This window comes from Phacochoerus africanus, chromosome 16, assembly GCF_016906955.1.
Source record: "Phacochoerus africanus isolate WHEZ1 chromosome 16, ROS_Pafr_v1, whole genome shotgun sequence".
NCBI classification, from domain to species: Eukaryota; Metazoa; Chordata; class Mammalia; order Artiodactyla; family Suidae; genus Phacochoerus; species Phacochoerus africanus.
In genome coordinates this window covers 25,758,569-25,780,034 of record NC_062559.1, presented here as the reverse complement: position 1 = coordinate 25,780,034, position 21,466 = coordinate 25,758,569, and the positions used below count along the sequence as shown (strand labels likewise).

Genomic DNA, 21,466 nt, shown 5'->3' with positions numbered 1-21,466 from the left:
TCTGGCCCTCCTGTAGGCCTGGGAGATTTATGTCAGCTGTAGAAAGAATGTGAATAAAAGCCTGCTTCTGGGAGTTTGTAAAATGAGTTGATGTATTACTTAGTCTCCTCTTGCTTGGATTAAATTTAAAAATTGCATCAGGATGTTCATTTTTAAAGTGTGATTTTATATAAATAGAAATTATAGATAAGCAGCGTAAAATTAAACAAACGTGTGGCTAGAGCTGACTTACAATAAAAACCTAAATAATTATTGCAAAATAACACTTATCTAGCCAGCCCACATTGATGTTAAATATTGTTTCAGATATAGGTTTGCTCTAGAAAAGGAATGGTTATTTTGCAACTGCATGGGATTTTAAAGGGCCTAAATGCAAAATAAGTTTATGTTGTTGATGGCAGTGATGCTGTGGATGACAACTTTTTCTCTTATGTTGAAAAAATTCATTTATTCATTCATTGTATTCACTCATTCATTTCTACATTGTTCCATTAAAGGTTTGTCAGGTAACTTTGTACATTCATTAGTTCTTAATACCGAACCTGGATTATTATCCTAAATAGGAAGAACCTTATTCATCAAACATAGCCATTCTTACCTGATCAAAAATGATCATTTAGAAACATGGGTCTGAGCTTCTAGAATAGCAGGCAAAAACTTGAGAGGGGCCAGCACATGGCAGGCACTCAAAAAATATTTATCAGTGGGTGGTTGTCTATCATTTTCACTTTTACTAATGATAGATTCTTATTAATTGTAACTTACTAAAACCTGACCTTTGGGGAAAATATTTAAGAGTAGGTCTGCAACAAAAGATAAATAAGATGAATTTATATATACTATCTTTTTAAAAAATTTATTAAAGTATATTTGATTTACAATGTTCCGTCAATTTCTGCTATACAGCAAAGTGACCCAGTCATACATACATACACACACACACACACACACACACACACACATTCTTTTCTCATATAATCTTCCATCATGTTCTATCACAAGTGACTGGATATAGTCCCCTGTGATATATATATATATATATAATGTGTGTGTGTGTGTACATATATACATATATATATATATATATATATATATATATATATATATATACACATAGCAGGACCTCATTGCTTATCCATTCTAAATGTATTGGTTTGCATCTACTAAGCCCAAACTCTCAGTCCATCCCACTCCCTCTCCCTCCCCCTTGGCAACCACAAGTCTGTTCTCCATGTCTGTGAGTCTGTTTCTGTTCTGTAGATAGGTTCATTTGTGCTGTATTTTAGATTCGACATATAAGCGATATCGCATGGTATTTGTCTTTCTCTGTCTTACTTCACTTAATATGAGAATCTCTATTTGCATCCATGGTTGTTGCAAATGGTATTATTTCATTCTTTTTTATGGCTGAGTAGTATTCCATTGTGTATATGTACCACATCTTAATCCATTTACTGAGCGAATTAATTATGTTATCTCTTCTGAACTGATGTAGTGAATTGATATAATTATCTGATATGGATGCATTATATATGTGCATTGTAGTGAAAACATAAAGGTGAAACTTAACTTTGAGTAAATTCGCTAGTATCACTTCCTTTAATACTGGAAAACCAATGGATAAGAATTAACTATATGCCCAGAAAAATGGAGGCTAGCTAATATTCGGGGCCTTCAGTGGAGATCAGGTGAGATAAGCAGATTCCTTCAGGATGCTTGAGAGATGGAAAAAGGGAAGCCTCAGTGGTATACTGGGATTTAGGGCGTGACTTTGCCTGCTCCTTTGCTCCCCTCCCTTCACCTGCCTTGTTCAAAGCCCACTTCTCTCTGGCGCCATCTAGTGGATGCCTTGCGGGGATGAGGACAGTGTCCTGCGGAGGATTTGCAAAACACAAGCGTCATCTCTGGCGCAGAGGAAACTAATCCGACTAGGAACCATGAGGTTGGGGGTTCAATCCATGGCCTCACTCAGCAGGTTAAGGATCTGGTGTTGCTGTGAGCTGTGGTGTAGATTGCAGACGCGGCTCAGATCTGGAGTTGCTGTGGCTCTGGCATAGGCCAGAGGCTACATCTCCTATTCGACTCCTAGCTTGGGAACCTCCATATGCCCCAGCCGCGGCCCTAAAAAAAAAGTGTCATTTCTTCAATGGAGCCCAGGAGTCTATGGCCTTCGGATGGCATAGAAGCACTTGTAAATTAGTCTATGGAGGCTCTTCCTCATTCTATTGTTATCCCACACAGGAGTGTGGCTCTGATTTCTGCTACGCCTCATTAATCAGTTTATAAAGTAAACAAGTGTTTAGAGTAAAAACTGAGGGTGCACAAAGAGGACTCTTGCAAGCAATGTTCCAAAGCATCGCCTTAATTGTTCGGTTTCTCATTATTTCTTCAGTAGATGAGCTAGCTAGGCCAGAAAGGTGTTCAAAAACAAAGCCGCTCTTCCTTCACGACCCTCCATATGATAAAGATTCGTTAAGATAAATCTTTGGGTAATGGACCCATGAATTAAGGCAAAAATTCCCTACCATTCCTGATATTTTTCCCCCACTTCTCAGCAGGCAACAAGAGAGTCACTGAATTTAATTTCTTAAATTTTGACTCCTGAACTTTAACAACAAGTTTCGCCTGAGTTTTGCATTTTTGTGGCAATGTTAAATATCTTTCCAGACAGGAAAATACATAGGGAGGAAAAAAAAAAAAACCAAAACATTAGATAAAGTAAGCAAAGACTCAAGAGAACAAGACACAAGCAGAAAATTTTACTTGCCTAATATGTTGAAAATCCTGGAAAGAAGAGATTATGTTAATTTGATTTAAAAAAGAAAAACCTTCAGTGCCTGCCACAATCCCTAATACTCAGCAGACAGAGGGAGAAAAATGGCTTGGAATAGAGATTCCACTGATCACATTGCTGAAAACAATAATGGGTAATAAAATAGCCGCTTTATAAAGTGCTCTGTGAGTGCAAAAGTAATAACAGTGAAGACAGTAGGAGTAAATGTATATTTATTCTAAATATATATACCCAGTGGAGAAAACAGGTGATATTTACATTTTCATGTTAGGTATAGAAACAAAATATCTTTCCACCAGTACATTTTGAAGCTTATTACATATTTGTCATTTTAAATATTTCTATTAACAAATATTTTTATTCTTTGAGATCCATCTCAAAGGCTGTGACAAATTCTAAATATAAAACATTCCCAAATGCGTGAACTAGGTAAGACTGATTTGTCGGCTAAGAGAAGACAGACTTTTGCTCCCTTCTGGAGGAAATCTGACTTGCATTTGTCTTATGTGATTTATGCATTGTACGTTTAAAATGAAATACAGCCTTTTCCCTCCCATATATTAAAATGGGGCTTCAAATTTGAAAGAAAGAGCAATCTTCTGTGAAAGCTGCATAGCTATGTGATGAAACAAAACAAAAACACTGTATTGCCCCCAAGTGGTCTTTTTAGGTATTGTCTGCACTGTGGAATAGTGAAAGATAAAAAAGAAAGCAGAAATACTTGAACAGCAAAGCACTGACCCTTTTCCCTCACTGGATTATACATATTTATTTTTAAAAATTTATTTGGTAGTCCATGTTGTGGTAGGAAGGCTGTACTGCTGAGGAGAAGTTCTGAATGTTGGTAAATCCTCAGTGCAATTTAAATTGCCTGGGTCATACAATTATTTGGAATGATAACATTTGTAAGGCCCTGGACATTGTTTTCCCACTTAAGAAGATTTTTCACATCATAGGGTTTTTTTTTTAATTACTATGAAGTTAACACCAGCACTTTAGCCTCAGCATCCAAAAATGCATCACTTTTGTCCATGTACCTTTGGTATGTGCTTCTATTTGATTTCAAGCTGAACCTCAAATCAGTTGTTAACCTGAATTCCTTTGAGTTCTATAAATTACTTAATATTGAGACAAGGAACTGAAAGTTTATCTTTCATTTCTCGGAATGTTACTAAGGCAGACAAAGGAGGGCTCTTTCTCAGGGTTCTGCACACGTGCATTGTGCTATATTCTGTGCCCACCACTATATACAGGCATCATTCATTGTTTTTTGTAAGTGATCTCTCTTTGGAGCACCTTCCAGTAAGGCAGTCACTCTGACTTCCTCATTGTCTGATACGGAGCATTCCCATAAACCCCACTCTGTCTCATACCAGCTGGTCCTCTCTTCTAGTTATTAGAAGCTCTATGAAGCCAAGTTTCAACATTTGGAACAAGGGGGTGCAAACAGGACAGGAGTTTCAATAGCCCTCTACTTATGTATCTCTCTCTGTGGTCGGTGTCCCCCTCTAAACAAGCTTCCTGATGCCCAGTGTCCATCCTCCAGGGTCCAGAAGTTCCAGCCATCACAGCCTCCTCACCTGTTTTTAAAAGTACTGTTCCAAAACTGATTTCTATGAGAAAATTAATTCTAGATACATGTGAAAGGTATGAGAATTTTCCCATGTACTTGATTACCCAAATCATGTACATAAAGAATATAGATTCAGGTCACAGAGAGTGAAATTACTACTCTAAGCTCAGAAGTCACAGAAGAAAAACATTATGCTGAGGAAATATGTTACATTTTCATGCTTTCAAGGAACTACTGTTAAGGTAAAAAGAAATGTGATTTTAAACTATCAATAGGACAGTGATGACATCCTTGCAGGCTGAGTGACAGGCATACTCTACAGGAGAGAGAAATAAATCATTAGCCCTGGAACTATAGAACTAAAAAGAAAAATCCCAAGAGATGTGCCATAGGAAAATCCTTGTACCAACTGTATGACCTCAACCAAGTCTTTCAACGTGTCTGAACCACTTTTTCCATCTGTAAAGTACAACTAGTTTCGTATAGGTTAAATGAGTTTTTTGGTTCCTCCTACAGATATTTCCCGGGCACTTCTCATGCTAGACATGGTGTTAGGTTCCAGTGAGACAGTAACAAATAAGACAAAGTCCCTGATTTCATAGAGTTTATTCTTATGTTGAATGGTAGAAGAAATACAGATTAAAAACTCATTATGTATGTATATGTGTATGTATATATAGCCAATTATAATTATATATTGTTATACAATTTTGAAAGTTTACTTTCCATTTACGATTATTACAAAATATTGGCTATATTCCCATATCGTACAATACATCCTTGAGCTAATCTTACATGCAGTATTTTTTACCTCCCACTCCCCCACTCCTCTATTTTCCCCACCCAATGGCAACCGTTAGTTTGTTTCTGTATCTGTGAGTCTGCTTCTTTTTTGTTATATTCACTCGTTTGTTGTGTTTTTTAGATTTTGGGTAAAGCACTATCATACCATATTTGTCTTTCTCTGTCTGCCTGACTTCACTTATCCTAATGCACATTTTTTAATAGAGCTAAGAATGAAGTGAAGAAGGATGATGTGTAGAAAGTGACTGGGTTGCTCACTTAATAGGCGGTAGAAAGATCTCCTTGACCAGCTGGCAGGTGAGCTGGAAATCAAGGAAGAGACTGAGCATCCTTTGAAGAGTTCGTGGTGATGAAACTGTGCCAGGGCCTTGGGTAGGGAGTCTAGCCTATGCGCAGAGCACCACAAGGTCCTGGCTGGATCTGCCCTTTCAAGCCCACTCTGCCGCTGTGTGGAGAGGGGTTGAAGAGGAGTGAGTGGAGACAGGGCGATCACTTGGATGAGGCGGAGGGCGGCTTGGACGAGTTGGTGAGGTTGCCGTCTAAAGAAGGAGAGAAAACCAACACCTTTTGGAGGTAGAAACAAGAGTCAGTGAGGAGAGGAAGGGGCTGGAGGGAGAAGGCTCAGAGATGGCTCTTCAGCCATTATTTGCATGGTGGTGCCGTTTCCTGAGCCACAGCAGATGGGCTGGAGTGGAGAGGGGACAGGCCTCTGATCTGGCTGCAGATCACCCGTTTCCTGCTTTGTCGCCATTTGTCTGGTTCTCAGGGGCCCCCTTTGCTCTGCTACCCCCTGCCTGAGGGCCCCACGCAGAGGCGTTCTCGGCCCAGGGACTTTGGTGTTTGTTTTCCCCCCTCACTTTCCTCCCTGCCTTTCTTCTCCCCAAGTCTCTCTCCCTCCTGCCATTTCCAACCGAGCAATCTTGTCACTCCTTCAACATGAGAATACCTTCCCAGGGTAACAAGGCAGATCCCACGTGTCCAGGTCCCATGACTGTCAAAACAGCTCAGGCAGAAGCGCCTGTTTCTCAGCCACCATGAGTTCACGGATTATTTTCAAATAGATGGAACCTCGCAGGTCTTGTGACTTGGGGGAGAGAAGGATGGTCAGCTGTGGTGTATGCTGATAAGAAAGTGAGAAGAGGATGCTTGGGAATTTGCCCACCCAGAAAGGGGAGGATTTATCCAGTGTTTGGGGTAGGAAACCAGAGTGAGGCTGGAAGGGTGGCAAATGGAGAGGCCAAACCAGAAGCAGCAGGCATTCAGCGGTGCATTCTAAGCACTGAAAATAAAGAGGCGTGAAGTTCTTAGGTCACCTTTTCACTCTCAGGGAAGGCTTATGAGAGAAAGAAATGCAGGCTACATGTCAGAAAGAGAGGAAAAGACAGAATTTAAACAAACCAAAAAGCAAATAGAATTAGCTTTTGTAGCATAACAAAGTACCCCTCGACTTAGTGACTTTGTAGAGCAAATAGTCGCTATTTCTCGTGATTCTGTGGCTCGGCTGGGCAGGCTGTGCTGATCCCTACAGGCAGCCAGGGGCTCAGCTGGGGCTGCCTGGTCTAGCCTGGCCTCACCCACACGTGGCTGTTGGCCAGGTGTTAGCTGGGGGGCATCGCTCGGCCACGTGCTTCTCATCATCCAGCGGGTACTCTGTGTTCTTTCATATGGTGGCATTTGCCGGGGTTCCCAAGAAGAGCAAGCGAGCAAGCCTTAAGGGCCAAGTTCTTTTCTAGCTTTAGTTGGTGTACTGAGTTAAATGGTTGCTCCCCAAAAGATTTCTCCATGTCCTAACACCCGGAACTTGTGAGCACGACCTTATATGGAAAAGGATGCTGAGTGATTTAATCAAGGATCTCAAACTCAGATCATCCTGGATTATCCAAGTGGGCCCTAAACCCAGTGGCACATGCCCTTGTGGAAGAAAGCCAAGGGAGCTTTGACACAGGCAGAAAAGGAGGAAACACGTGATGGTGTGGAAGTCGAGATTAGCGTTCTACCCCCACAAACCAAGGAATACCGACAGCCCCCAGAAGCTGGAAGAGGCAAAAAGCGTTCAGAACCCTTGTACCCCTGCTGTCACCTGGGTTTCAGACTTAGAGCCTCCAGACCTGCCAGCGAATGCATTTCTGATGCTTGAAGTCACCACATTGGACTTAATTTGTGACAGCAGCCTTGGGAGAGGAAAACAGTTTGCATCACATTTGCTAATGTCCCCTTCATCAGAGAGTCTCACACAGCTAAGCCCAGATGCCACATGTAAAGAAACAGGCTCCGCCTCAGAAAGGGAGGAAGTGCAGTCACCCGGGGAAAGGATGTGCTGACAGGGATGGGTGGCATTCATGGCCAGTTTTTGCAAACTGCCACGTCAGTAAAAAGAAAGATGGTCACATTAGACACATTAATGGCAGGTGTCACAAGATGGATTTAAATGTGAGAACAGGGAGTTTCCATTGTGGTGCAGCTGAAACGAATCTAACTAGTATCCATGAGGATTCTGGCTCGATCCCTGACCTTGCTCAGTGGGTTAAAGGAACTGGCATTGCTGTGAGCTGGGGTGTAGGTCATAGACGCGGCTCAGATCCCACACTGCTGTGCCTGTGGTGTAGGCTGGAAGCTGGAGCTCCGATTTGACTCCTGGCCTGAGAATTTCCACATGCTGCAGGTGTGGCCCTAAGAAGCAAAAATACATAAATAAATAATTAAATAAGAGGAGAGAAAAGTACTCAAATTAGGTGTAGGAGACAATAAGAAAAAGCGAGGGAAAGGCATTTTGTCTGATGGTTTCTCTGCTCTAGACGAGGATACACCTTCTAATGGTTGTATGACCTTCATCAGGGAAGGTGGAAATAAAAATCTCCTTATAATAAATTGTTTAGTCTATATCTTCTTGCGTGTGTAATATTTTTATGTTTGATCCTAGAGTCAAAAATGACTCAAAGGAAAAGCGATGTTGGTGATTTCTATAACTGTTCATAGTCAACTTGGTTGTGTTCTGGAATCGTCTAAAGGATCCCCCTGTGTTAGATAACGTGGGGAGGGACTCAGAAGAGAAACGTTGGGTTTTGCCTTCAAGGAGTTCTCCAGTGAGGTGGGGAAGAAAGACCTATTTATCAGTAACTCATACAAAGCAGAGTGTAGTAAAGGGCTGGGTGGCAGGAATAGTCAAAAATAGGAGAGAATTATTCAGTCTGGAGAAAGTGAGGCAGGTATCACAAAAGAAATGACATTTTAGCTGAGCTTGGAAAAATAAGTAGGGTTTCTTTTTAGAGGTGGGGAGAGGGTGTTTGCCTTTACTTTGGAAACACATCATGAAGCATGCAGGTGGAAGGTAGAGTATAGACTCAGAAATATAAGCTGCCTTATTTGGCTAGAATGTGTATGTATTTCAGGGTAGGAAGAATCCCAGGGGAGCCTAAAGTGGGAAGGATGGAGAAATAAGCAAGAGAAGAAAGGCATAGGATTTGTGGATTGAGGGGGACCAGAAAAGCTATGTTAGAGTCAGATCTTAATGTTTCTGAATTTCTCGAACCATAGAATATAAAATGATCACACTGTCATTTTATGCATCTGAATGTAGCCTCATAAATGGTCTCATTTGGTACTTTTAAGAATCCTAAGAGGTAGGGTGATATGCTCCTCATCCATTCTGTGGATGCGGAAATGAAGATGCATGATTTAGAAGAGAAGACGGAGCTAATAAAAGTGATTCGAATTAGGACTCGCTTGCCAGTGAAGAAAATCCCTCTTAATTACCGTTTCTCTACTTGTAGAGCCATGCTTTGTGTGCCCTCCATAAAGCATGCTGCCTGCTGAATACAAGAACTCAGTGCCAGAGGCAGGTATCTGTATGCTTAACCTCGTCATGCATTGATGAGCTCTAAGTGCACTAAAAAGAGACAGACTTGCTCCTAGAAAAGCAACGTTGAATATTTATAAAAGAATCAATCTAGGAAAAGTGCAGGTGAATTAAATGTGGGGCAGCAACTTTCAAAGTTTTGTGGGGTGGGGGGGATTGTAAAATCTGGAAGGATTCTTCCCTGAGATTTCTTTGCAGGTGTCTTTATGTTCTTGCTGTAACTGCAGTTAACACCCATGCATTATGGGTGGGTTTCTGTAAGGTAGATGACTGGTGGGTGATTCCTATAGGCAAATAAAAGAGCTTGGCTTTGTCAGATGGAACAGGACTATACGTTCATGTTTTTTTAAATTAAAATGAAATGTTTAAGAATTGCATCTATCACTTTCTGAGTCCTCATATAAAAATAGCTGCCCCTGTGTGATAAAAAGGGTAAAAGATCTTCTACTGTTGATTATATCACCTTCTTGGGTAAATATAGGGGGTATCTAACCTTTATGATTTTAACTGTGCTTCATAAAGAGGACTCTGGCAGCAAAGGAGAAAGTGATTTGCAACAGGGAGATCAGAAGTTAGTAGTTGGGACCTCAAGGAGGACATGTCGATGTGGGCTATATAGAATTATATTGAGTTAGGGGTTCTTGTGGCTCAGTGGTTAACAAATCTGACTAGCATCCATGAGGACGCAGGTTCAATCCCTGGCCTTGCTCAGTGGGTTGAGGATCCGGCATTGCCATGAGCTGTGGTGTAGGTCCCAGACACGGCTCAGATCCTGAGTTGCTGTGGCTGTAGTGTGGCAGCTACAGCTCCGAATCGACCCCTAGCCTGGGAACCTCCATATGCCATAGGTACCAAAAAATAATAATAATAATAATTATATTGAGTTAGAATATTAAATTATGAACTTTAAAAATTATGCATAATATTTAAATACTCATTTAAATATCCCACGTAAAAGACTGAGTTTTGTTTGAATACTAGTAAGAGAAATATAAGGGGTATCTCACTGATGTGAGAAAAGAGTGAGAAAATAGCAGAGGCTGGCGACAAATCTAGTATGGATTCAGCAAACTTTAACACCATAGCCCTCAGAAGTTAGAGCAATTTGCTCCATCATTTTCTTTATCATAGACGCAGAACCCATTATTTTTATAATAAATACATTTGTTTCTATTGTGATTGACCGTGAAACTTGTTAAGATAGCTACCTTACATAAAATATCCAGAACATAAGTGGAAAAATTTTTCCCCTTTTACTTGCTTACTCATTTAAGAGTATTTATAGATCTATGAGGTATCTCTCTGTCCAATACATCCCTGCTTGCAAATTTTGTACTGTGTGTTACAAATACTACCTCTTGTAAATATGACCAAATTTCAAGGTCATTTTCTACTCAAGACAAGGCAAGATGGAAACTTGAGGGGTGATGAATTTGTTCACTATCTTGATGATGGTGATAGTTTCACAGGTTAAAAGGTATATTATACAACGTAAATATATAGTTCATTATATGTCAATTACATCAATACAGTTGGGGTTTTTTTTAAGTTAAAAAAAAAAAGACATTCCCATTGTCACTACTAGAAATGAATCTGACTAGCATCTATGAGGTTGCAGGTTTGATCCCTGGCCTTGTTTGCTCAGTGGGTTAAGGATCGGACGTTGCTGTGAACTGTGGTGTAGGTCACAGACACAGCTCGGATCTGGTGTTGGTGTGGCTGTGGTATAGGCCAGCAGCTATAGCTCTGATTAGACCCCTAGCCTGGGAACCTCCATATGCTGCAGGAGCAGCCCTGAAAAAAAAAAAAAAAAAGACAAAAAAAGATGGGAAAATTTCCAAACAACTGTCAAACCTTATTCCACTGGAGGCTTTAAAAAGGTCTGTGTTTTAATTGTCGTGGAAATAGTTGTGACCTGCTTGAACAATGGCATTCATGTAAAAAAATGAGTACACATATACCCACAGAGTCCAATGGTTAAATCTTTACAACTTTAACTTTTGCTCTTTACTGTTAAATCTCTCTGATCCTTTATGTCCTACTGAGAGATTCTAGAAGGGGCAATAAAGATAACCTGCTAGTTCTCTGAGAAGATTGAATATAACGCAATCAGGGTTCTACCATTCAAAACAAATAATTCAATTTTTATGCTCTTCAAAGCCTTTTGTATTTTGGTACCTTGCTCCTGATCAGTTCTCCAGTATACATATGAGAAATTTAAAATTTTTTAACCATGAAACTGATTAAGTCACACAGAATCCACTTTCTGAATTTCCAATTTTAATGTAGGCTTTAAAGCTTAAGGTTATTAAGAAGTACAAATGAATAAAATTATTCACATCACTGGAAGCATGAAACTTACTTAAATATTGGAGTTTTGATCTAAGTCCAGAGAATGAGTAGAAACTGTACTAATTTATGTTCAGTCAATTAATTTAGTTTTTCTATGATTTACCCTAAAGCAAGCCAGTTTTCAGTGAGCTAAAACAAATGATGAGAATATTTATGTTCTTAAATCATTTGACTTAACACAAAATTTGTTCTTGATCCAGGCAATTTGATTTAAGTTACAAAGAAATGTTGTTAGTTTTTCCAAAAGGTAATTAAGCTACACAAATGCTCAAGTTGTTGCATTGATATTTTAGATGTGTGGGTGTTTGAGAATTGTGACAATTTCAAACACATTTTCCATGAAAGTAAAAACACAGACAATTCAGATGATTCCTTCTTGGTATTTCAGGGTCCATCCGCATTCCTAAATCCAGTGTAATCAAAGCCACAATGGCAGAGGTATTATGCTGGAGCTTTGCAGCCGAGGAGGCTGGCTCCAACACCCCTCTTGGTTACCTCTTAGCTGTATAACCTTAGGCAAATTACTTGTGTTCCCAGCCCTCAGTTTCTTCATCTATAAAATGGGGACAATGAGTATCAACCTCGTGGCATTGCCATGAATACAAACAAAACAGTGCTGAGAAGTGCTTGGTATCTGGCACATGGTGTCAGCGTGGCTAAGGTTAGTGTGTGTCATTGAGTACAACATAGAATTACATCCAAATACCACACGTGCATGAAATGAAAAATTACATCAGTGCTTAGATGTGTAATGTCATTTTTCCCCTCCCCTTTTCAAATCCTTTTTTCCTTTTTTTCTTCTGTTTTTATGTATCTAATTCCCCACCACCACCACCCCAGTCACACCCTTTTAAAATATAAAGGAGACTTCTTGCTAAGGTCCAGAATGCTCACCAGCCTTCTGCTCCTGCTGCCACCCTCAGATGTGCACCAGCTGTGTCCTCTGGGCCAGACGTGTCCAGAGCTGAGATCCTCAAGTGAGAAGTCTCGTGCCCCTGGGGAGCCATGAAGACTCACTAAGGAGTTCACAGGCCCATGAGGAGTTTCAAGGGAACCGATGCCTGTAACTTCATCTTTCACATGTATACTTTCCTAAAATTTGATCTCGTTGAGACAGCACCTCTGAAGCATGTACTTCTTTCTCCATCACCCCTCTGATCTTCAGAAGAAAGACCCATCTCTCATCCCCCCCTGATATGATGATGATGCTGGCTCCATGGGGAAAAGAATCCTGCAACCCCTCCCCCTCAAAACAGACACATGTCAATGTGGATTTCACTAGAGGAAGTGAAGGATGCTAATTATCAAGTAACAAATCCTCCACAACTCAGATGGTTTTCAGCTTTTAATAAAATTAAATATTTCATGATGAATCACTATGTGGTTTTTTCCCCCATATATTTTGGCAGGAGCTCAAGGAATTAAGTCATGTTGCTATAACTAAACCCTTCCATCCAGATCTATGTACTTAAGCAAATACATTTTCCCCATGCTTACACTGAAAATAATATTCATACTAATGCTGAACCCTTCTCATTCTAATAATAAATACTATCGTCCCCAATGGATATATGAACTAGTTGAATAAAAAGAAATCACATCCATCTAAGGAGTACAATTTTAGTTTTTATCTTATAAATTTTTCTCTTTTTTTTGCATTACATTTCCTAATGTGTAACCATTGTCCTTTCTAAAATGCAGTAAATGCATGATAGATTTTTCTGTTAAGAGTTTGACTTTTAAAATTTTTATTTATTTATAATTTTTTAATTTTTGTCTTTTGTCTTTTTAGGGCCACACCTGCAGCATATGGAGGTTCCTAGGCTAAGGGTCGAATAGGAGCTATAGCCGCCAGCCTATGCCACAGATACAGCAATGCCAGATCCAAGCCACATCTATTACCTACACCACAGCTCACGGCAATGCTGGATCCTTAACCCACTGATCGAGGCCAGAGATCAAACCCGAGTCCTCATGGATCCTAGACGTGTTCCTTAGCTAACGAGCCACAATGGGAACTCCCATTTTATAAATTATTTCTTAAAATTTCTAATATATTTCCATTGTTCTGACCAACTGTGTACAACATATGATTGTAATCATAGCTCTTTGGAAATTTCTTTTTAAATTTAGAACCATATGGTAACTGAATTTTTTTTTTCTTTTTGCCTTTTCTAGGGCTGCTCCTGCGGCATATGGAGGTTCCCAGGCTAGGGGTCTAATTGGAGCTGTTGCTGGCCTACGCCAGAGCCACAGCAACTCAGAATCTGAGCCGCGTCTGCAACCTACACCGCAGCTCATGGCAACGCCGGATCCTCAACCCACTGAGCAAGGCCAGAGATCGAACCTGCAGCCTCATAGTTCCTAGTCCGATTCGTTAACCACGGCGTCATGATGGAAACTCCATGGTAACTGAATTTTTTAATTAAATTGATAAACATTTTTCTTATTGAGAGTTATAAGGTGATCCCAAAATACTTTTGTGGGAGTTCCCGTTGTGTTGCAGCAGGTTAAGAACCCTACTAGTATCCGTCAGGATGCGGGTTTGATCCCTGGCCTTGCTTAACGGGTTAAGGTATACGGCGTTGCCGCAAGCTGCAGTGTAGGTCACAGATGCTGCTTGGGTCTCCAGTTGCTGTGGCTGTGGTGTAGGCCAGCTGCTGCAGCTCGGATTAAACCCCAGGCCTAGGAACTTCAATATACCATGGTTGCAGCCCTAAAAAAAAGAAGGAAAAAAAAAAAACTTTTGCATATAAAATATATTGAGATAAAATTCTGAGGTATTCAGATTCCTTCAGATACATTTGAAGAGTTTGACAAGCTCTGGGGAGAGAGAATGGTTAGGTCAGAGTCAAACAGAGAAATCCCAGTTGATCTGTAAGAATAATAATATCGATCAAGAACAATAGACTTAAATCGCAACTGTATTAAAAAGAGGTAGATTTGAATGCGTACTTCTTCCCCTTTGAATTTGGAAAAGAACATAGACTCTTGGATTTCAAATATTTAATTGTGTTCTTAATTCTACCCATGGATAAAATCAAGTCTGAGTTCTTATATGATGGTTTAAGCATTGACAGTTACCTGGCAGGATCGTCTCCTAGACTTTTCATTCCGTCATGAATGTGTCCTTTCTTCTGGATAATTTCTATCAGCATTTAGGGTTGCTGTGTGGTATTTCTCACCCTAAACAAATCAACAAAAACTTCAAGATTAAAAGAGTGTCTGTGGAGGAGACAGTGACTAAGAGGAAGTAATAGAGATGAAGGCTGTTTCCACTATTTGCAGGAGCTGAGAAATGGAGCAAGGAAGGGGGTGTTTTTTGTTTTGTTTTGTTTTTTTCTTTGCAAAATTTATAATCATTAAAGATGTGCTCTTTTGGACTTTGGTGCTACAAAATTGACAAATGTTTATAAACACAGTTATTGGAGGGAGTAGGCTGTGAAAACTACAATATTACTTTAAAAATTTTTAAATTGTGGCAATACATATGTAACATAAAATTTACCATCTTAACTACTGTTAAGTGTACAGCTCAGTAGTATTAAATATATTTACACTGTTGTGCAATCAATCTCCAAACTTTTTGCAAAACCGAGATTATATATTCATTAAACAACTTCAAATCCCCCCCTGCCCCCAGCCACTGGCAACCACTATTTTATTTTCCATTTCTAGAAATCTGACTACTCTAGATACTTTATGTAAGTGGAATCATACAGTGTCTTTTGTGACTGGATTTGTTCACTTAGCATAATATCTTCAAAGATCATCCAAATTGTTGTATGTGTCAGAATGTTCTTCCTTTTTTAAGGCTGAATAATATTCCATTTATGTATATGGATATACATAATGGATATTCCATTTTGTCTATCCATTCATTCATGGATGGATATTTGAGTTGCTTCCACCTTCTGGCTATTGTGAATAATGGCCCTATGAACATGGATGTGCAAATACATCTCTGAGAACCTGTTTTCAATTCTTTTGTCTCTGTATCCAGAAGTTGAATTACCAGATCACATGGTAATTCCATTTTGATTTCTCGAGGAACCAACACAGTGTTTTTGCATAGTGGCTGCACCATTTAACATTCCCACCAACAGTGCTCAAGGATTCTGATTTCTTCACATCCTTGACCACACTTAATGTTTTATGGTTTTTTTTTTTTTTTTAACAATAGCCGTCGTAATGGATGTGAGGTAATATCTAGGATGGTTATGATTTGCATTTCCCTAATGACCAGTACTTCTGAGCATCTTTTCATCTGCTTGGTGGTGATTTTATTTTCTTTTTTAATTTAATTTAATTAATTAATTTATTTATTTGCTTTTTAGGGCCACACCTGCTGCATATGGAAGTTCCCAGGCTAGGGGGTCTAATTGGAGCTGTAGCTGCCAGCCTGCTCCACAGCCACAGCAACGCAGAATCCAAGCCACATTTGTGACCTACACCATAGCTCATGGCAATGCTAGATCCTTAACCCACTGAGCGAGGCCAGGGATCGAACCCTCAACCTCGTGGTTCCTAGTCAGATTTGTCTCTGCTGTACCACGACAGAACTCCCATGGTGGTGATTTTAAATACTAGTATTCTTCTTCATTCTGAGAAGATGAAAACTCTCTTACACAATAATATTGAGAAAAATTCTGGTAAATTTAGTAAGGTAAAATGCTATTAAACACTACAGAAATTTCACAATATAGAAATATCAATATTCTGCTATAGTTTCCCACTTAGTCAAGAACATGGCTTAAAAAAAAAACAAACCCTAAGATTGATTAATCTTTCATCCTTTGTTTTAACTCTTATATTAAATTTTCTTATCTCCAATATCCTCTCAAACAGCTGTAAGCTTCTATTTTTCAGAGGTTTTATTACAAGTCCCCAGAAAAATGCACATCCTCCCTCTCACAAGATAGAAACAAGAGATAAACATGTCCTAAGGAGAAAATTTGTGTTATCCAGAAGCTCCTGTAATCGATTTCTCTTATCGAAGTCTTTGTGGTTTTTGGAATGTTACACTTAGGTTTATTTATTCAACAGTATTTACTCAGTACCTACTGGGCATTAGATCCTGGCCACCCAAAGTCAGGATGGTACAGTCTCTGCCCTAAAAGAGTTCGTGATCTAGTGGTGAGAGCAAACAAGAAAGTGAGTTTTAACACAGCACGACACGTGTTGCCACCGAGAGCAGTCTGCCTAAGATCTTCTGGGCTCATAAAGGAAATTCATCAGGCAAATCCCAGAATTCAGCCTGGGAGGGGCTGTGAGAGGTGGGGCTGGGGGAATGAGGTGGGTATAAGGGCACTTTAGAAGTATTTTAAGATATCAAAAACATAACTGAAGTTTTCCTACAAATGTTTTGAAGTTCATCCTCAGTTCCTCTTGTCCTTGTATTTTCAGTTGGACAATTTTGACTCATCCATGTATATTTCAATAAGTTGATTGAATGGAGAGATGTGAAAATTGTAAATACCTTACTGAGTCATTGCTTGACTTTTTACACAGGTACAAAGAAACGGTGTTGCTTTAACTGCCTGATTTTACAGCCATGATCTTACAAGGTCATTTTCTATATAATTTATTTTACGCTAAATTTATATTTCATTTTTACACTGAAGGAGAAAAATTTACAGTTCATAAAATAGTTTCCTATCATGTTAAAAGTTTTAAGATCTTCTTTTATTCCTTTTTATCTCACTGCCAAGGCTCTGATTTCTTTGGGATCTTGTATTCTCATGTTTAGGGCATTCAAAAACATTGATTAAAAGTCTTGATTGAAAGAAGTCTCCCTGATACTTGAGTTCATGGCTTGTTTCAACTTAGCAACAAAAGTGAAGGTGCTATTTCAGGTGCTTGAGTTAAGAAAGTTGATGAGTAAAAAATAATAATAAGCATTTACATGATTCTACTTTCATTTCTGGAATATGTAGTTTCCTTGCCACTGTCCTAATTAAAGAGACCACCCATCTAGAATCTTCTTTGACTTGAAGGACTTAATAAATTAAGTAAATTAAATACATCAAAATGCATGTGATGATATAGAAGGAAGTGTATGTAGAGACAAAGATTAGTAACAGAACTAATACAGAAATGAAGGAAGTCTTTCCTTTTTGAATTGCGCTTTTTGCATGCCTTTTCTCTCTCCTCCCTTCAGCCCATCAGTTTATAAAGGCAGCTGTCTATCTTTACATCCCCTGATCTCATGATTGACAGTTGAGGTTTGTCCTTCTCCTAGCAGGCTGAGTTGTAGGGAAATGGGAGGAAAGCCAGTTATTTAGTTCCTCTGTTTCCCTCTTTGCTTTCTTCTGGGAGATATACCAGGGACGGGGTCTAATCAACCATCTTTATTCTCTCTTTTTAACACATTTCTATTAAAAGGCTTATCATGTATTTTAAAAATATTCTTTCTTGATTGGTGTCACAAATGTTTGAAATCCCAGAGGCAGTTTTTTTTTTTTTTACTGAAGTATAGTTGATTTACAGTATTGCGTTTCATGTGTACAGCAACGTGATTCAGTTATATTTATTTTTTTCAGATACTTTTCCATTATAGATGATAAGATAATGAGGATAGGTCCCTGTGTTATACAGTAAATCCTTGTTGCTTATGTGTTTTGTGTATAGTAGTTTGTATCTGTAATCCCATACTCCCAATTTATCCACCCCACCCACTCTCATTCCCCTTTAGCAACCATTAGTTTGTTTTCTTTTTCTTTTTTTTTTTAGGGCAGCACCTGCAGCACATGGAAGTTCCCAGGCTGGCAGTCAAATCGGAGCTGAGCTGCCCGCCTACACCACAGCCACAGCAACACCAAATCCAAGCCACTTCTGGGACCTACACCATAGTTTGTGACAATGCTGGATTCTCAACCCACTGAGCAAGGCTGGGTTTGAACTCACATCCTCACGGACACTATGTCAGATTCTTAACCCACTGAGCCGCAATGAGAACTCCCCATTAGTTTGTTTTCTGTCTGTGAGTCTGTTTCTATTTTGCATATAGATTCGTTTGTATTATTTTTAGATTCCTCATATAAGTGATATAATATTTGTCTTTCTCTGCCTGACTTACTTCACCTAAGAAGGGGGGGGTGTGTGTGTATAATGGAATATTACTCAGCCATTCAAAGAATGAAATCTGGCCATTTGATGGGCCTGGAGATACCAGAGGCAGTTTTGATGTTTCACATCAAGAGACTCTGGGTTCAGCAACCACTTTGATAGGTCCTTTAAGTGACTTTAGACTTGTTTTAATTAATACAAGAGGCCAGTGTGTATGGAGTACTGACGTGTGGTGAGTGGTAGCATACCTTACGTACAGCCTCTGAGTTAATCTTAGCAACACCTCTGTAGAGTAGGTACTCGTAGTAATTCCACAAAGTCTCACCATTTAATAGTAACAGGCATAGAACCAAAGTTGAACCTGGGACTTTTTGCCTCTAGAGCCTAAAGAATTACCACTGTGTTCTGTACCTTGTCCCCAAAAGCCCAGCACACAGTGCTTTCTGCGTGGTGAAATTGTTACTAAAAGTTTAGTTGAAAGGGACTGAATTCATGTCGTGGCAGCCTGTAGTCACTGCTCACTGTTACCGTCAGAAATTAAGAAATAATCCTTTCCACAGTAGAAGAATAAATACAACCCGAAGACATTAATTTGCTGGAGGATATAATCTGACAGTCAATCTTATAAAGCCTTATGTGCTAAATAAGCATTTTCACCTTTCTTAAGTTATTAACCTTGACCCCTGTGGTGTTCAGAAAACATTAACATGGAAAAAATGCAATAATATTATCAATAACCCTTTCTACATTATGTGCTGAACTGAATGAAATATGATAAGTTGTTTTATTTGGAAAAACACGTTACTCTGTTTTGCCTCAAGGGTGTTAATATTTTAGTGTTAGCCTTGATTTGTTTTCTTTTGATCATACAATTATTACATCCATTTTCCTTAGTTCTTAACAAGAGGAAAATGTCCCAGTTGCCGAATGCTAATGGTGTGTTCAGAGGGTCTTAAAGTGTCCACCTCGTTGGGTTTCTGATTTTCAGCTGGGAAAAGTTTATGACGTCCGTATTTGTTTCTCTTGGGGGGATTTTGCTTACGTATTTTAAAGATTCATTTACCATCTCCCTCAGGTGGTTTGTGCCAATATCGGTCCTTTGTTATCATAGCAACAAAAGTTTTTCACTTTGCAGTCTTATGCAGCTCAGATAAACTTAGTCCGTTCTTCCAAAAATGTGAATAGAATACCTGCTGCATGTTTTTTCAAAAAATATTTTTTGTTCTTCATTTTTGAAAGAGTATGTTTATCCAGAGAAAGTCTGTGAATTAATGAGAATTGTTTTGTGCTTTTAAAATTTTTGACTTCGCGTTGATGTTAAGCATCTTGAAGAAGCAGTGTTGTTGTTTGATTGTTTCAATATTTAAGCAAATAAAAATAGCTCTTTGTGACACCAACTAGATTGTTTCTATGAAGACATAAACCTAACATCATTTTCCCTTTTGTCATACTACTGCCTCATTCTCTCTAGCCTGAAATTAAAGTGTTAGGAAGACACTGAGGTTCTCTTAGAGTCTTCTCTGGTTGCTCCCACAGCAAAATACCAGAAGAGAAGCAGTTTTGATATAGTTATTTTTGTTCTGATACATGTAGGAAATTGATAATAATAAAAAGCTTAGATTTGAACTTTATGCTTTGCAGTGGCTTTCAAGCACATTTTCTTCTAATTTGGTATCACAGCTCTCTTGTTGGTAGGTATTAACCTGTTTTTAAAGAGAAGGACCCAAAAATTTGAAGAAGTGAGTAGCGAGTCCAAGTTCACCTAGATGGAAGATTCCCAAATTAAACTTGGCAGTTCTGAACACAAGCTCTGTGATAGTTCTACTCCACTTTCCATGATTAGATGCCATGAAATAAGAAAAAAAAAAATAGAATAAGCACCTCTAAAGTAATTTAAATTACAAAATGTTTTGGCACCCCATATTCAATCTAAAGGCTTAATATATTTTAAATGTATATAATTATATGCACATTATATATTATGTGGTAATATATATTCAATAAATAATATACCTTAAGTATATTAGGTAGTCTTTCAGAGTATGTATAAAATATATATGTGTGTATATATAGCTCAGATTATCAAATTTTCCTTTTTAAAGAGGTTTTGTTTTGTTTTATTTTTAACGTGACCAGGAGTTATTACCTAAAGGGATCTTTTGTATTGTTCACTTTGGAAATAACAGAGAGACAACTTGAGATTGTAGTTTCAACATACAAATCCTTTACTCTGTTCACAGCTGCAAACATTTTTTGAGACATTCCTGAGAGCCAGTTCACCTCTCCAGGCTTTTGATAAAATGAAGGAAGCAGTTAGCAAACTGCTGCTAGCAACTGAAGTGTTCAGTGAAACATCTACTCTGGGACCAAAGGCCTTCGATAGGTAAAAGCAAAATAAAAAACCTACCTTCTAAAAATCATTAGTGGAAAATATTTTAGTTATCACAGATGGGTGCCACTTGGAAAATTTTATGTCAGTATAAAATGTGAATTTCTAAGCATGGGTTTTCTAATTTGTCAATCCTAAAATTTCAGAGCATGTTGCAGGCCTACCAGTATTTAGGTAGCGGTGACAAGAAATAAACTTGAATTATTTTTTAAATTGTAGCCCCTTTCAAGCTCAGCTATTTTGATCATATATGCTTTCCATTGACTAGGTGTGTGTATATATATATATATATTTTTTTTTTTTAATGGCCGCATGCATGGCATATGGAAGTTTCCAGGCTAGGGGTCGAATTGGAGCTGCAGCTGCTGGCCCACATCACAGCCACGGCAATGCCAGATTGGAGCTGCATCTTTGACCTACACCACAGCTCAGAGCAACACCGAATCCTTAACCCACTGAGTAGGGCCAAGGATCAAACCTGACTCCTCATGGATACTAGTCCAGTTTGTTCCCACTGAGCCACACCCAGAACTCCCTGACTAGGTATATATTGATTTATAGACTTTTATTAACAGAATTCAAAAGCTCTTATCACCATATCCATTTACTTAAATATAATTTAATGTCTTT

The 21,466-nt window shown here is 38.9% G+C and overlaps 1 protein-coding gene across 4 annotated transcripts in view; it reads left to right on the top strand.

The window, feature by feature from the left end:
• CPED1 (cadherin like and PC-esterase domain containing 1) overlaps window positions 1–21,466 on the top strand; it is a 281,780-nt gene that overhangs the window by 106,402 nt on the left and 153,912 nt on the right. For all 4 annotated transcript variants that reach the window (XM_047763880.1, XM_047763881.1, XM_047763879.1 and 1 more), the window contains one exon: window positions 20,688–20,830. In XM_047763880.1, the coding sequence (XP_047619836.1) occupies window positions 20,688–20,830 (143 nt within the window). The remainder of the gene's footprint in view (window positions 1–20,687; window positions 20,831–21,466) is intronic.